This window comes from Protopterus annectens, chromosome 8.part1, assembly GCF_019279795.1.
Source record: "Protopterus annectens isolate FY-2018-M chromosome 8.part1, PAN1.0, whole genome shotgun sequence".
Lineage (NCBI taxonomy): Eukaryota > Metazoa > Chordata > Ceratodontiformes > Protopteridae > Protopterus > Protopterus annectens.
In genome coordinates this window covers 392046470-392064739 of record NC_056742.1, presented here as the reverse complement: position 1 = coordinate 392064739, position 18270 = coordinate 392046470, and the positions used below count along the sequence as shown (strand labels likewise).

The 18270-nt window shown below is 39.7% G+C and overlaps 1 protein-coding gene across 1 annotated transcript in view; it reads right to left on the bottom strand.

Moving 5' to 3' along the window:
• The window catches only part of LONP2 (lon peptidase 2, peroxisomal), a 1625174-nt gene that overhangs the window by 1090702 nt on the left and 516202 nt on the right, over positions 1 to 18270 (bottom strand). Inside the window, exon 8 of the mRNA XM_044081964.1 lies at positions 5338 to 5479. Within this exon, the coding sequence (XP_043937899.1) occupies positions 5338 to 5479 (142 nt within the window). The remainder of the gene's footprint in view (positions 1 to 5337; positions 5480 to 18270) is intronic.

The window sequence follows — 18270 nt, the reverse complement described above, 5'->3', positions numbered from 1 at the left end:
TTTTCAGCGTAGGCCTAGGGAGAAATGCTGCAGACGCACGTCTTTGTTACATGGGAGGAAACTGGAGTACCTGGAGAAAACCCACAGGAATGCAGGGAGGACATGCAGACTCCGTTCAGAAGGTAGCCCAGCTGAGAAATGAACCGGAGAACCTCTTGCTGTGAGGCGACAACACTACCGCTGCACCACTGTGCCATCCAGTTTTGTATTTGAAGATCCAACTTAAAGTGGTTATCTATGTGGTGACTCCAACCGATTTGGTATGGGTAACTACTTCAATAGTTGTACTATTTAAAGAGATAATGTGGAGGTTATTTTTAGCATTGGCATGGTACTTTGGAAAAATGGTAGTAGTTTAGTATTTTTGGGATTAGATAAAAGTTGCTTTTGATGCAGTCACGGTTTGACTGAGTAGAAGACATTTTGTGTCATGGATTGTAGTTTTAGTGGGCTGTCAGATAAGCAGATGAGGGTGGAGTCATCTGCATACTGAATAAGGCAATCCCCTCCATCCACTCCTAATGGAGAGATGATACAAACCTTTACTCTGGCTAAGCATCATAAAAAATCACTGTCAGATCCACTGGATGACTGGTGGAAAGCATTCCCTGATACTATCACAAACTAGTGCCCACACTGACAAACTGCAATTTTTGAAAAGGTGCATCTCCAAGTGTAACACTGATACCCTGGCTATAATCAAAACCTGGCCAAGACCTGGAAATATATGACTGTGAAATTCTGACCTTAAAATTAAACATATTTATAGGTTCATAGGGAAGTACTAGGCTAGCTGCCCTTGTGGGCCATTTAAGCCAAGCCAGTTTCCCTTTTAAAGATGAGAATTAAACTCTGTCCCTTGTGAGATAAACACTTAAACCATTATACCAACCCCCAACCCCTATCTGAGTATATGTTTGATAATACAGTAATTTCAGAGGTATTACTTAGTTGTAAAACAAGTAGCACAAGGGGAAAACCGTGTGGTCATCGTACAAAATGACTCTCAACAAACATTCTCCTGTTAATCCATATCCCCTTCCTAACACATAATGAGGTTGCCCTCCTTTCAATTTATTTAAATAAAAAGATCCAACATAAACTGTCTTTATGTAGCAAAATTCTCAATACTGACACTACTAAAGGGTCACTGCACCAATGTATATTTAAAAGTAAAAATGAATACTTGTTTGTGGAGGATTTCATAAATGGAGCTCTCCTCGGTCCCACTTTTACGAGCAGCCACACAGACGCCTGGCTTGCCATAAACAATTAAGCTGCCTAACACAAGGGTCCAAAAACACTGGCAGAGAAAGTTTAAGCATATTTGGCGAGGCCCTAGAAACTGCACCTAACAATACTGCAGCTACAGGCTTTATGAAGGACATCTTAAGTAATAACCTGTGTGCATTTCCTGTTTGGTATCACAGCAAGGACTGGAAATCATATTACCTTGATATCAATTAGTTCAATCACATATCATAACTCTCCTCATCTTATACCTTTGGCATCAGTTGCTGAATTTTCTAGCATCCTGTATGATGCTAGAAAGTGGTAGAAATGTCCTGCAGAAAAACTGTGGCATCAATACTGCACAAAATAGAATTGCTGTCTCTTATTCTGTTTAGAAAGTTTAGGAAACACACAGACATTACCACCAAGTGCAAAACGAGAGAATACTTTACTGTTCATCAAAGCAATCACCAGAACAGTTCTGGTTAGGCATACAGTGCTCTTGCACTCGAGTGGATAAGAATAGCCCAGTCCCTTTCCCCTTCTGAATTCTGCAGAACCAATTCAATAATTCAGTGTCTATTTTGACATTACATTTATTTATTTATTAGCTTTGTTTACAAGGTTAGTCCAGCTGGGCCTAAAAAGACCTTTTTCAGCAGAGGTCTAGGAAGAAAAGCTCTAGTACAAATACACAATTTACAATTAATGATTACACTTGTTAAAGACTTATAAAACAATACATCCATGAAAGTAACAGTACAGAATGTAGAAAAAATATATATTATATAATGGTGTGCAATACAATACAATTTTAAAGCAATGCAATGTCATTTTATGATCTTATAACAATAAATTGATGGAGATATAATTATACTAAGTTACAAGGAAACTTGAGAAGAAAGTTAAATTCACATAATAGATGAAGCAGCTTACTTGCCACTACTATCACTTCTATCACAGTCACAAATTCTGGCACCCTATCTTCTAACTACCCACACCAACCACTGCTGCTATCCAGCAAGTCAACTTTTAAGGATGCCTGCTGTGTCTATCTACTTCTCTAACACTGCTGCAATAAACTAATGCATACTAAAAAAAAATGTTCCCAGAATGCAGAAAACAATGACTGTAATCCTTTTACATGAAGGAGGTTTAATCAGCTGCATCCATCAACTTACAGCATTTCTCTGCTTTCTTTATAAGTTATTGGAAACATGAACTATCCTGGGTTTATTGTCAAATCAACAATCACAATTTAATTACCTGACTTTCATCATGGAAATGATGAAGCTCTCCTTGACACAAGTGAAAATATCCAAAATGAACTAAACAGCATCAGTACTTTGACTTGTCAAAGACATTGCTCACTGACAACCACCAACTTTAAATCAGACTGTACGTGACTGGACTTTCAGCAGATATCCACTGGTTCAACTGGTTCAGCAGCTACACTGCAGACAGAGCTCATTCTGCCAGGTGGAATATTACTTTCTAAATCCACCAGATCCTCAGAGTTCCACAGAGCTGTGGACTTCTTCTTTCTTCTCTCTTTGCAATGACATTTAGAAACACTTTGGGCTGCGCCCAAAGTAGTACAATTTCTACTAAATTAGTTAGACAAAGACTTCAAAGCAAGACCTTTGTATCAAGCCCAGAATTATAACAAAAATCAGAAACTTGGCATGCTATAAACAGGCCACAAACTTACGGCCAACAATACAGTAGTTATAATACGTTCTTTCGAGCTGCCCAGATACCTAGCTACTTACAGTACATATATTAAACAGGTCAAAACTACTACACACAAATATGAACTAGCCTACAAAAAGACAGCATGATTTAGTACTGGCATACTTCTCTGCTCTCAATGTGAGGCCTTACACAAGTTTAACTAACATAAATTACCTAATTATCTGAAGCTCACCCAACTAACAATGGCTTACAAACCATTACACTGGTGTAACTGCCCAACATTATTTAAATTGCTGAACGGTATACACACTTTAAAGGACATGTCATTTTACAAGTACTTCAGTAGTGTAAGAAAACATCCACCAAGAGAACATCAGACTCAACCTATGGCATCTGTAATCAAACAGGATCAACTCATTCTGAATAGGAGAACATGCCTCCAAACAGGCTTCAGAACTGGCTATCAAGTCATCCCTACTCGGTAAATGGTCTCTTATCCAGCCCATCTCCTATCAACTCTTCCTGCTCTCCTCTCTCTCCATCACATACTCATTACCCTGGGCCTTCTCTTATAATCACTTCCGATCTCTTGCTCACGATCCTTATTCCTTCCATTATCAGACTTCTAAGTTCTGTTAAATTCTATTCTCCAAACTCTCCTGTCTTCCCTCCACATAAAACTTCTCCAACACTCTCTGCATCCTTTCTTTTTCACTGTTGTTTTCTGCCAGGTCAACTGAATATCAAATGTACTCACCCACAGGTTTTTCCTTGCTTCTGCTACATAAAACCTCATCTTATTTATAACTGTTATTCATTACTCAAACATATATAATACAGCTCTACCCAGTTGTTACTCAGCATACTTGGCATATTAGCATTTGTCTGCATTTATCATGCAGAGTAAGTTTACTATTTTCTATTTACTCTGTGTGTGCATGCGCACACACATTTTATATATATATATATATATATATATATATATATATATATATATATATATATGTGTGTGTGTGTGTGTATGTGTATATATAGATGTATACACATACACACACATACATATAGAACATAAATATACAACTGTTCAGCAAATCATTATATATATACTACACAACTGATCTCAGTTTTGCTCAGCACATATATAAAGTATGCAAATATGCCGAAAGCACAGTTGATATTGTGTAAATATTGCACTCAATTTCTTCATCTCTTACATACTTAAGATGATGTATACATTTTTCTTCTGCGTATGATATTCAGAAACTTGTAACTGCAAGCCCTGAAACAGCAAAACTGAATGAACAAAAATGTGGACATGGTGTATGAGAAGTCCAAGATTGCTCTTTCTTGGAGTATTTCCTTTTCTCTAAGGTGGCACTCTAAGGTCATGGGAATGTGGGGAGATTGCTCCCACATTTGGGGGTGCAAGGTAGCTTGCCACCCTCCCCATGATTCTCAATATTACAAAAATGAGCTGTCTTCTTCATTGTCACAGTAATTCCCATAGATTCATTTATGCGTGTATGGGAATTGTGTTTGTGTCATGCGCTTTTTGTAACTAAATACTTTGTGGAAACCATCTCTAGTACAGACAATATAATTTACTGTAGAAGATTAAAGCTCTGGATAACCAATGAACTTCATCCTGAAGTCCAGGGTTTGATTTCCGCATTCACTTTTCCACACTATGCAAGTCTTAGCAAGTCACTTAACTGACAGTGTTCCCAGGCTGCATCAGAAAAGATACACAAGTATCTAGCAGGTGTACCTGCTTAACGAATAAAATAAAATACATAGGCCCAGACCCTCCTGATTAACAGACAATCAAATCAAATCAGTCATTCAATCAATAAATGAATATATAAACAAGCAAGCATATCCATCTATGCAGCAAATATCTGTGATTTTTTTTACGCCTCCAGAATGGAATACAGTATACAACATAGTAATTCTTTTTCCTACCAAAAGGAAAACAAAACTCTGATACTACATGAAGCATGACAGAGAGGAGGTTGATGTTAATGTTACATGGGGTAGGCAGGGACAAAATAGTGTTTATATTATACTTCATTTTGGAGTCAACAGATGGGGTAAAGTAGGAAAAAAGAAATTAAACTGCTTCTTCAGATGATGGTATCTTGTGTTTGAGACTATATACAAGGCAAACCTCATAATACATATTTATATTATGTTACTGTTTGAAGTGAAGCATTTACATGCATGTCTAAAGCTGTAACCTGTAATTATTACACAGCCTAACCAAGTTTGATGAACTAGCAAATAATAATCCACAACTGCAAATCCAAGACCTGCTACAACTATGACACAGAAGATAATATAAGAGATGGCTTGTGAATCCAGAGCACAGGCCTCCCTTTTAAACAATCCATAAACGGCTACCCAATTTACCTCTAAAAGTGCAGCAGCTGGGTCTCCCTGGAGACTTTTTCCTAACTTGTCCACTTCATCCAGAAGGAAAACAGGATTGTTAACACCGACAGTTTTCAGACCATTTATGATTCTACCAGGCATACTTCCCACATAAGTACGTCTGCAAGACAGAGAGAGACAATAACATTTTAAACTCTGCTAAACTACAAACCAGGCTTAAAAATCAACTTATTTTGCAATAAGAATCAAACTCTTTAGCAAGATGAAAAAGTATTTTTTGCAGATTTCCTCAGCATTTTAAAAGCTCACTCCACTGTGTAGATGTTCCACAGGCTATAGTGAATCCCCTAATCCGTGCTTAGAACAACAAGCCCCAGTCTCATTTTCACAGTTGTTTACAGTGCTGGAGTTCTTTGTGATTTGTGAAAAGCACAATCTAAGAAGAATATTTTTACTTTTTGGCAGCACCTAAGCTGATGGCCCCTCTACCTGCACCCAATCAGCCCATTTATTCAGCAGGTGTGACAACCAGTCATCCCAGGCTAGGCAAGAGCCTTATGGCCCAGTCATTCCTGCCAAAAAACCTCACTAATCCAGTCATTCTCCCATTGATGAAAATCAGGTGGTCAGGTATGCAGAATCCCTTCAGCTTCTGAACCACCATTTCAGCTCATATTTCCAAGACCTATGCTCCTGTGGGTGTAACACCTGATGTTCTCAACAGGTACAACCAATAAGGATACAGCTACCCCACTCTATGCAACAAGGGCAAGCCAGCAGCAGCTGCTTATTCCCATCTTTCCCTGTTGGTTCCTGTAGGAGCCTGATCTGTTAATTAAACTCAGACTGGCTGCACCACACTCGGGGCTTTATCCCTTAAGAAGCACATAAATGAGGCACAACACACTCAAGTCATCTACTTGCAGTTAGCACCAAAAAAATATTTCTGCAGTGAAAAAAAAATTATAGAGGTACACTGACACGTCTACTGAAAAAAGTGAAAAACTATGAAATGATCAAAAGGTATAATTATTTAATTGTGATTTTGTCTTGTATAACATCTGCATAAGACATTGTAAAAATGGTAAAAAAAAAAGTCTTTATAAAAAGCAATTGTGTCAGTTGATCGCAAATTATATGACCTGCTAAACAAATTTTAACAAAATAATATATCTTTTGAATAACATTTAAAATTAAAATTAAATCCAGGTGGAGGTAGACACATTTAGCAGTAGCTGCCATTACAAGTCTGCACTGTCCAAATTCAGCTTTATCTCCCCCCTCTGAGATTATCACCACCTATTCTAAAATGTAAAATATAAACTTTTTGAAACTTTTATTCTTCTTAGAACTGCACAGTGCACCTTTTTCAATATTAATTTTCATATCAAAAACATGATCATGTATTCTATCTCTCAAGTCTTTGTTTAGTTTTACCAAAGTAAAACGAGTCACATGACAAACACGAAGCTGCAAAAACAATAATGTAAACTTGCAGGAATACCCTGGTGCTACAAGTTAGGAGAATTAGCAATAAACTTACAGCAAACCAATCAAAACACATAACCTGGATGCATTTTAAAGATTTAAAGATTATTTTAACATCTTTTGGGGTGCTTCTTTCAAATAATTCACAAAAATATGTTGACTACTAACTCTTTTCTAACTCAATATCAATGGACAAAATAGACCTGCTTTTAATTAAAACAATAAAAGTGCTACTAAAATAATATAAAAATGTCATAAGATGTAGGCAAACACACATTTATATAAAATAAAACAATGTTACATGTTACTAGTTGCAAACATTATACATCCCATACATGCTTTCGTAAGGTCAATCCAACATTTCATAACATTTCTGAAGTCCTGCCTTCCCCTTAAGCCTCACTCTTCCTACAAAACATTATTCAGGATGTATTGTTCCCACAATATCCATTTTCTTCTACGTAGTTTGCTCCCACCCTTTTCTAAATATTCCACTTCCAGTTCTTTTATCTCTGCTACAATATTCACTACTAAAAATACAATTGGTTTAGACTTTGATTTTCATTTTTTAGTATTTGCTTTTATTTTGGCAGCCACTACAGTTAAACTTAACAAGACCTTACTGTTTCTAGGAAATTCGGATCCTGTATCCCATTTCCAGCTGAAACATTTATTTCATGTTACACACATTTGCTCTCGTGATATTTCTGACAGAGTACGCTGTTGAATTTTTAAAGTCTGCCAACTTATTATACTCACAAAACATATGTTCTCAAGTTACCTCTTTCTTCCCCATCATACCTACAACATTTGCCATCTCCTGAAGAAAAAAAATCTCTGGAGTGTACTTGGGGTTTAAAAATACCTATGCAAATATTTTGAAGCAAAAACCCTAAATTTTATAGACTTTGTTGCATCTTTGGAAGCCATGCAAAACATACATCCTCCAACTGTTTCCTTCTGAACTGTTTATCCAGTCTCTCTTTCCAATCTTTTCTAACCTCTTCTGATTGATTACTACAGTTATCATACAATATTTTGTATACCCTACTAATAATCCCTTTTTAACTGCAGCTTCTGTTCTAGATTCAATGAAAAACTCAACCAGAGCAGGTCTTTACATATGATTCCCTTATCTCTCTCACATTGCTTATACTCTGATATCAAATCCCTGATATGGGAGGCAGTTTTCTTGGCCTCTTCCCATTCCAACACCTTTTCCTCTCTAGTGTTTTGATTCCAATACTTTGGTTCCTTTGCCAGTTTTTTCTAGTAAATTCCAACCCTCTCTTGCCTATTCCCTGCACCTCTAATTGCAATCATCCCTATCTGCAGAATCTTTTCTTTCCCCATTTTTTGTGTTGGCTTAGTTCTTAGAATACTTTCAAAACAACATATTGCTGAGAACATATTTATTTAAAAACCATTAAAACTTTAAAAACACAACATTAATATCCAAATAAATAAAAAAAAAAAATTATTTTTATAGGAAAACTGTTGAGTGAGTTTGTTGGAAGGCCAGTATCTTCTCTAAAAGTTAAAAAGTTAAATTAATTAATATTTTAATTAATTAATTTAATAATTTATTATTTTATTTAATGACCGACTTGAACCTATAAGGTGACTAAAGGATCCGCTCAGTAATGTATTCGCGCCGCTATGGTAGCAAAAAAGAAACTAAGCGTTAAGGTATTCGTATTGGTTGTTTTGTATTTTTTTTCTGTGGATGTGTGTTTGTTGGCTGGTTGCTGTGCTTGCTTTAAAGATTAAAAGAGTTTAGTTCTTAGAATACTTTTTCTTCTACATTACCAATACAATATTCTATATGGCTGTTATTTGTCTTAAGGATTTGCAAGCAAAATCTCACTGTCTCCTTACTTCTGGAATCCCCCCTCCTTTAACAATCATCCCTTTCTACTTTGAATTATAGCTTTCTGCTTGTGTTATGTATACAAGCCTTACCTGCATAGCTCTAAAGTTATATCCTTGAATTTCTGAGCCCCGTATTTTCTTTGCCAATGGCTCTAAATAAAATGCAAATAACAAAGGGGAAAGAGGACACCCCTGCCTGGTTCCTCTGTCCTATACAACGTATCAGAGAGGAAACCTCACACTTTAATTTTTGCCTCTGATCATTCATATATTCTCCTAATAAATCATATATCCTGGAGTGCAAATGCGTCCATTGCCCTACTTACAAAAATCACAGCTTAGTCTGTCGAATGCTTTCTCTGCATCAAGCCCCACCACCACCAACAGTATTTTCTTATATTTTGCTTCCCTCTATTATATTAATGTTTTCAAATGTTTGCCTCCCCTCCTCAAAACCACACAGATCCATATCTATCAATTGTGGCAAAGACATGAAATGAAATTGGCCTATCTGAAGCTTGGTATGATAGTCCTTTACCATCTTTAGGAATTACAACATTCTTCCAGGATGTTGGTGCTTCCACTTATTTTAAAATATTCATAAGCAAAACATTCCAATTCTACCACATTCTTCCATCCTAGCTTCCAAACTTCCAGAGGAATACCATCTATTCCTGGAGACTTTCCAGCTGATTTATTATGTGTCACTGTTTTTATCTCATCTCCTATTATCATCACAGACAGTGTTTTCTTTTCACCTTTTCTGGTTAATTCTGTTTCAGGTTTTCTGAAAATTTTCTTTGCTGGCATCCAGGCAGTATATTTACTACCCAGTAACTGAATTGTACTAAAAAAATAAACATCTTCAATGGCACTCTTTTTCTCAGTTTCTGTTTTCACACTGGGAGAGCCAAAGTTATGTTGTTGATCAGTGTGCAGCTATCTTGGAAGTCATCAAGCATTTATATTCGACCTAAAACTGCTATTACGGAGCTTAAGAAAATTCTGGGAGAAATAATCAGCTTTCAACAAGGAATATTATTTACAGGTAGGGACTATACATTTTATTTGTAATAGTGATGATGTTATCAGTGACCTAGAAGGGACAATATAACAAGAGAGGGTAAATTTCTGAAGAAATTTATGAAAATATATGGTATGGAAAATGTGAATTCAGGAGTAGGAACTTGGACAGAATATACATATTATTCCTCAACGTACAATAACTGGGCTAGATTAAATAGAAATTATGTTTCACAGGAACATGTGCATTAACTGAAAGCCTCAACACACATCCAATAACTATTTCTGATCATGCACCAATAAAAACTAAGATTAAAAAGCAAAAGCAGGGTAATGAAGTAGAAATAAGACACTATTTTTTCCTACATACCTCTTATAAAGAGAGGAGTTTAAGGAATGGGTGGTGGAAATTATTCAAGAGTTATTATGGAAGATAGAAACATCCTCAGAAATTACAGCTAGTGACTGGGATAAAATGAATACGGAGCTTAGAAACAGGGTAGAAATAAAAGAGAGATATATGGCGAAGAAGTAACAGAAATTCTTACAGGAGCTGACAAAGTTTAAAGTACTGCGGAATATGGGGAAATCTCACAGAACAAGATGAAGAGCAAATGCAGAATGCTAAAGAGAAACTAAGGCAATATCTGGATAATATGCATGTGTTTAGAAAGACTGTAGTTAAGCAAATATTTTTTGATAACTCCAGACGCAAAAAACTTTTAGCACAATAACTCAGGCAACAAAACTTTGAAAGGGTTGTCGCCATTCTTAGAGAACCTATAACAAGAAAAATAATCAGAAATCCTGTAGAGGCTTTAGAGATATTCCAGAAATTTTATGAAACTTTCTATAAAGCAGAAAAATGTGGAAATCAGGAAAAAGTATAAATGGAAATATTTACAGAAGACTTCACTATGCCAAGGCTAGTGTTTGAGCCTTGTCTACCTCTATCAGTTAAAACAGGAAGTGATGAGATAAGCGAGAGCAATGTATAACCAATCTTTAGAAACGTTTCCAGGAACTGATGGTATTCCTGTGGAAATTTGGAAGAAGTGGGCAAGAAAGTGATAAAGATCTGGCAGGTTTTGTTTAACAGCATTTTAAAAGGAGCAGAAGCACCAACACGTTGTAAGAAAGCTGAGGTGCCTTTTGTTACCTAAAGATGGCAAAGACCCTTCAAATCCAGCTTCATATAGACCTATTTCAATTTTAAACTACAATTACAAAGTGTTTATGTCTATACTAAAAAGAATGGCAAAGGTGTTGTCAAAATTGATATATATGGATCAGTGTGGTTTTGTGGAGGCAAACATTTGACAACGTTAACAGAACAATAATGATCCAGAGGGAAGCAGAATGTAAGAAAATATCTCAGTTGTTGGTGCATCTTGATGCAGAGAAAGCATTTGACAAAGTAAGCTGGGATTGATGAGAATGGCACTGGAAGCATTTACACTCCTGGATTCAATAATAAAAAGTTGTTATGTCTTACCATAATGTTCCATATGTATTGTTGATCCTCATTCAGTCATTATGCATGGGTATCAGTTCCGAGCTCGGAACCAAGCCGGCCATTTTCCAAACTCGCATCAGCTTCAAACTCTCGAGCTAAACTCTTGCCCACAATCCCCCTCTCCCTGTTACCTCAGATTGAGTTTGCAAATTAAAGAAGGTAGAGGCTACCTCTGGTCAATTAACCTGAGAGAACTGGATGGTGAGATCCACTAGAAACCACAGGAGGGGGAAGGAGGGAGGGTCGTAATGACTGAACGAGGATCAACAATACAGATTGAACGTTATGGTAAGACATAACTTCTTTTTCTGATATTGTTAATCCTCGTTCATTCCTTACGCATGGGACAGAGTCCCCAGCTACCTCTATTCCTGGGAGGATCTCATCGAAGGACATTCCTGAGCACTATAGAACCAAAAGATGCTCTTCCCCTGGAGGCCAAATCCAATTTGTAATGATTGATGAAGGTATGAGGCGTAGCCCAAGTTGCAGCTGCACAGATGTCATGTAAAGAAGCTCTGGCATGGAAGGCAGCAGAAGTTCCCACAGACCTTGTTGAATGAGCTTTCATGGTAGTAGGCAATGAGATATTACGTTGTGTATAAATAAAGGTCACACAGTCCTTCAACTATCTAGCTAATGTGATTTTAGCAACAGCAGATCCTAATCTAGATCCAGAAAAGGCCAAAAATAATTGGTCAGATTTACGAAAGGGTTTATTCCTGTTTAAGTAAAAATGGATTTGCCTGTGTATATATAGGGTATGTAGGCAATACTCTCCTCTGTTTGAATGGTTGGGAAAGAAAACTGGCAATTCAATGGCTTGATTAATGGACATTTCAGAGATCACTTTAGGCAGAAATGAAAGATTAGTTCTCAGAGACACTATCTCTATGAAAAATCAAGTATGGACTCTTGATACATAATGCTTGAAGTTAAGAAATACGTCTGGAAGAAGTAATAGCAACCAAAAACAAGGTTTTCCATGACAAATAATTGAGGTCGCGAGAAGAGGCTGGTTCGAAAGGTGCCATTGTCAGAGTTTGTAGAACTAATGATAAATCCCGTGGTTGAATAGGTTCTCTAAAAGGTGGCTTCAGATGATTCACAACTTTTATGAAGGTCTTGCACAATTTATGGGACATAAGAGAGGAATCTTGGACACCCCTCATGAAAATTAGAAATTGCAGCCAAATGAACTCTATTGGTAGAGGCCGATGAACCCGATTGAAACAGGTCAGCCAGATAGTCTAGTATTATCGACACTGGTGCTGAAAAGGGGTCTACTTGTTTATCTTTCAGCCAATAGGTAAATCTTTTCCACTTGCTCAGATAAGTAACTCTAGTGGAAGACTTATGAGAAGCAATGAGAATATCACGTGCTGGTAAAGAAAGATCATTCTGCCTGGCAATCGAGGGAATTGGAGTAGCCAAGCCGTTAGCTTCAGGCTGTTCAGATTGGGGTGAATCAGGTTCTGTGGGTGTGAGATCAACTCCGGGTTTGGATGGAGAATCCATGGTCGATCTAGTAGGTGAGGCCAAAGGAATGGGAAACAAATCTGTCGGGGCCAATATGGTGCTATATGGTGCTATCAGGATTACCTTGTTCTTCAACTGCCGGGCTTTCTTCAGAAACTGGGGAATGAGAGGAAAGGGCGGAAATGCGTAGAGGAGACCCGAGGGCCAATTGTGGACTAGAGCGTCCCTGGGTGACTGTCCCGGAGGGGGAATCAGGGTGAAGTAGTTGCTGCATTTGTAGTTGGTCGGGGATGGAAAGAGGTCGCAGCAAGGATGGCCCCAGCGGTGGAAAATCTCCGCCGCTATCAAGGGATTCAGGAACCAGTCATGAGGTTGAAGAATGCACCTGCTGAGTCTGTCTGCTATCATGTTGGAACTCCTGGGAATGTGCGTTGCTAGAAGAAAACAGTTGGTAGCCATCGCCCATTGCCATATCCTCATGGCCTCTCGACAAAGGGGGTAAGATTTGATTCCACCTTGCTTGTTGATGTACCAGACCACCGCCATGTTGTCTAATTAAATCACAATTGTCCCAGACGGCAGCAGGGGATGGAATGTTTGCAACACCAGAAGCACCGCCCTCAGCTCTAAAACATTTACATGCAGATGGGCCTCCAGTTGGGACCAAGTGCCTTGGACTGTCTGTCCCTGACATATCCCCCCCACCCCATCAGGGAGGCGTCCATGGTCACTGTGGCCTTGGGTTGCTGGGGGAGAAGGGGCGAGACCACTGTGAGAGATTGTGTGTCATCCACCAATTTAAATCCTGTTTGCACCTGTGGGTTACCCAAATCATGGCTGAAAGAGGATGCTGAAAAGGATACCATTGAGTGAGCAGTAGCCATTGTAGAAACCTCATGTGAAACCTGGCCAGGGGAATGATGGTGATGGAGGCTGCCATGGAACCCAACAGCTGTAGAACCGAGTGAGCCGTGGATTTTTCCTTTGAAAGGATTGCAATTAGTTGTTGCTTTATCCTTAAAGTTCTGTGCTCTGGAATAGCAGCTCTGCAATTTTTTGTGTCCAAGATAACCCCTATGAATTCTGTCAACTGAGATGGGGTGAGATTGGATTTCTGACAGTTTATGGTTATGCATAGCCTTTGAGCAACGAGGAGAGAGTATGCCAGGGCTTTTTCCAGTAGATGTCTGGTGGGGGTGGAAATGAGCCAGTCATCTAGGTATGGAAACACCTGGAATCCTTGAAGTCGCAAGTGAGCTGTGACAACTGCCATGAACTTTGTGAACACTCTGGGAGCTGTAGAGAGTCCGAAGGGCAGTTCTCTGAACTAGAAGTGACTGGCTCCTGCACAAAAGTGCAGAAATCTTCTTGATGGCCTGTCCATCTTTATGTGGTAGTACGCATCTTGAAGATCTATAGAGCACATCCAATTGTCTTTATCCAAAAGCGGGAGGATAGACTGCATAGTGACCATCCAGAATTTTTGTACTGTCACAAACTTGTTCAATACACTGAGATCCAAAATTGGTCTCCAGTCCCCGTTTTTCTTTGGCACCAAAAATAGTCTTGAGTAGAATTCGGATCCTATCTGGTCTGGAGGGACTATTTGGATGACTCTCTTTCTTAGCAGCTTTTCTATCTATAGGCTGCTTCTTCCCTTTGACTGGGTGGAACGTAGGGAAGATTTTTTGAAGGGATGGAACAAAGATCGAAGGGGATATGAGAACCTTTGGTTATGATCCTTTGTACCCAAGAATTGGTGGTGATGGTTAGCCAGGCAGAAGGGTACAAGGAGAAATGTCCCCCAACCACCTCCAGAGGAAAGGAGTTGGGCCACTCTTCAGTAGCGCTGGTAGGAATGACCAGGGAAAGAATCCCTAGAACCCAGGTTACATGGTCCCCCTCTGCCCCAAAAGGAGAGTCTTCCCTGTGAGTTTTCCCCTCTGCCTCTGGGGGAGAACTCAGCCTGTGTGTCACGGAAAGGACCCTGAGATTTCTTGAACCATATCTTCCCACTCTTTTGGTTTTGGGAGAAAGCATGTTGAGGGGAAGAATAACGGACACCTATGGCAGAAAGGGTCTTACCGTCCTGTTCACATCTGGCCAGTGTGCTTTTAACTTTGGGCCCAAACAATGAGGAGGGCTCACTGGGGGCATTAAGAAAGGAAGACTTAAAAGGTTCCGTGAAGTTGCACAAGCGCATCCAGGTGTGTCGTCTCAAGACCGCAGCTGAACCCGCCACTCTAGCTGCTCCTTCTGATGTGGGAGATATCAATCGCATAGAGGAGTTAGATATAGACTCAATGGTGGCCAGCTGAGAGCCCACTTTGTCACGGACCTTATCAGACACTGCATCAGCCAAGGTTTCAGAGAGCTCAGAAACCAGATCCCTTTGAAGCCTGGTAAAATGTGCCATATAATTCTGGGACCTGATAGTAAAGGTCGCTGAAGCAAAGGTGCGCTTCACTATTCTGTCCAGGGCCCGGGACTCTCTGTTAGGTGGATGGAGTCTGGCTTTCTTCTTCTGCCAGATCCTTTTTTGTTGCAGCCATCACCACCAAAGCATCTACAGGAAGACCTTTGGACCAATAGGGATCCGAAGCAGGAGGGGACAAGATCTTATCTGGCCTCCAGGGAATAGCTTTGATGGTATCAGGGGCCTTCCAAGCATGCCGCACGATGAACTTGACAAGTTCATCAGCAGGTGGAGTAACCCAGGAGGTAGGGGGCCGGGCGAGAAAGGCCTGCAGGAACACAGATTCCTCAGGGGTCAGATTAGAGGACTGCCAGTCACCTCTCCGTTTCAGGATTTTGAGGATATCGTCAAAGGATACCTCAGAGGGTGACCGAGGGGATCCTTTCCCCTCATCGAAATCTGTGTCTTCGGTGAGGGATTCCTCTGTGGAGTCCATGTGCTTCCTCTTATACAAACTTTTCCAGTGGACCTCCTCAGTGGGAGAAGCTGGGGAAGACAACGGAAAGGGGGATTTCTGAGGCCCTTGCACCCGGTGTCGGCTAGGTGCGACTTGTGAAACCAGTGTACCAGAGGAGGGTGGAGGTATAGACAGTCCGGTATCGCCAGCAGCAGCGAAAGCCTTCTCCATCAGTTAGAAGGCTGGTCCACCCGGAGAGGAGTGTATGTCTAGGACAGGGGGCACTCCTCCTCTAAGTGTCTCAGCCTGCTGACCCGGAGTCCCTGGATGGCTGTGGAGCAGCAAGCTATGCGTGTCACGGCTGACATCCTGGGTCATAGCAAAACTATCCTGCCATGAAGGCAACTGCAGTTCCTTAGTGAGATCCTTACAGGGAACCAGAGAAAGGGAAGACTGTACTATATACATGGACTTCAAAGGCAATGAAGGAGGAGAATAAGAAGGTGGCTTTAGAGATGGGTGATCACCTCCCAAGGAAGGATAGTTCCTGAGGGGTGGAATACCTCTGGCCAAGAATGCCTGGTCCACAAGATGCAACACATTTTTGGAAAGGCTTCTAATGGACCTCACAGAGACTGAGGGAGAAACAGGCCTATCCACAAAGGAGGCAGACTCGGTGCCCATCTTATCTGACCGCACCGAGGACAATGGTGCCGAAAAAGACTGAACTACTGTAGTCTGCACCGAAGAAGTCATCGGTGCTGATGTCATTGTCTGCACCGACACAGGGATTGGTGCCGAAGTGGTTGTCGGTGCCGAAGCCGGAACCGACAAAACTGGAGTTAACAATAAAGGCCTCGGTTCCGAGGAAGATCTCGGAGCCGACTTGGTCAAGGTCTGTGCCAACTGAATGGTTGGGGCAGATACAGTGGTAATGGTCTGAACCAAGGAGTCCCTCTGTGCCGATACGTAGAAGGCTGCAGGAGAGGACGGAGCTGAAATCACTAATGGAGCCAAAGGCCTCGGTGCCGAAGGTCTGGGCACCGAAAGCACTGGGGCTGACAGAGCTCCGGAGTCGAAATTTTAGCCTTTTTAGGTTTTGGTTGGTGAGAGTCCCCAGTCGGGGACGAAGGCAAGGATTTAGCCTTAGAAACATCCATTTTCTTATGGGCTTTAGGAGGGGTTGAGACCTCTGACCCAGAAATAGCCTCTGAAAAGGGAGATTTTAGAAGTCCCTTCAGTATCAGCTTGTTTTTCCTTTCTAACAAAGTTCTATTAGAAAAGTTCTCACAAATAGTACAAAGTAGTTCAACAGATAAATGGGAAGCTCCCAAACAATAAACACAAAGAGTGTGCATCAGAAGTAGGCAGTTTGTGTCCACAATCAGAACACCGCTTAAACCCTGGACTACCTTTTTATCTGCCATAATAACTAATAGAAAAGTACCAACAATGGTGCAAGAGAGTACTGGAAGGTATGAAAGAGAAAGGGAAAAAGATTACCAACGATGGTAAAGAGAAAATTACCTCGCGGTAAAAATGGTAAGTAAAGGACAGAAAAAAAACATGAGGAAATTATGAACGCTAGATCCAATAGGGCAAGAGACAATAAAATATCAACTTTTCTGACAGAAAAGTAATTTGTAAAGCAATTAAACAATAGTTGACTGTACTTAGCTCAAGAGAAGTAGCTTGACATGACCGGATGGAAATGTGGCAAATGAAATCTGAGGTAACAGGCAGAGGGGGGTTGTGGGTAAGAGTTTACCTCGAGAGTTTGAAGCTGACGCAAGCTTGGAAAATGGCCAGCTCGGTTCCAAGCTCGGAACCGATACCCATGCATAAGGAATGGACGAGGATTTTTTTTTAACTCAGGGAATGCGAACTTGCGAAGTTAAATATGCATTATTGAATATTGGATTTCAACTGATGTCAGAAACAAAGCCAGCATTAGAATGCTTATTATTAATATTTAAAAATCACCTGTTTTTTTCTTAAAATTGAATGTAAATTTGAGAAAGGCAGTTGTATTGTGCAAGTGTTTGATAAAATCATAGACATAAACTTCCACCCTGTCCCATAACATAACAATATTGTCCAGGTATATTAAATACAACTTGCAATATTGACAAACAAAAATCATAATTAAAATATTAAATACTTATTTATTTATTTATTTAATACCAAGTATAAAGTAGCATGTTTGCATAAAGTGTGTCATATCACCCCATGGATATTCTTATCATTTGCTTAAAGGTTTCCCCTTCAAAAAAAAACATATAATTTTTGTCCAAAACCATGGAAATGAGATCCATATTATGCTAATTTCTCTCCATCTAATAACATCACAAGTTAGAAGGCCTTCAGGAATAATCTGGTACCCTCCTCCATGGGTTTACAGGTAAAAAGCCCTATAAGATCAGTTATGAGGGAAACTGAATCTTCATTCCATAGGTTATCCTTTAATTTCCCTTAAAAATTACAATAGTCCTTTAACACATGAGTATGTTTGTGAAAAACAGGTTTTAGGATTCTAAAAACTTCACTATAATAGGTGGTCTAAATGGTGGCTGTTCAATACCTGATGTACTTTCAGTATCCCCAAATTAGTGGGAGGTCACTGGTTTGGAATTTTTCAAAAACTTACAGTTAAGTGAAATCTTCCTGCTAAGACACACAGGTGTAAGTCCTTTCATCTTG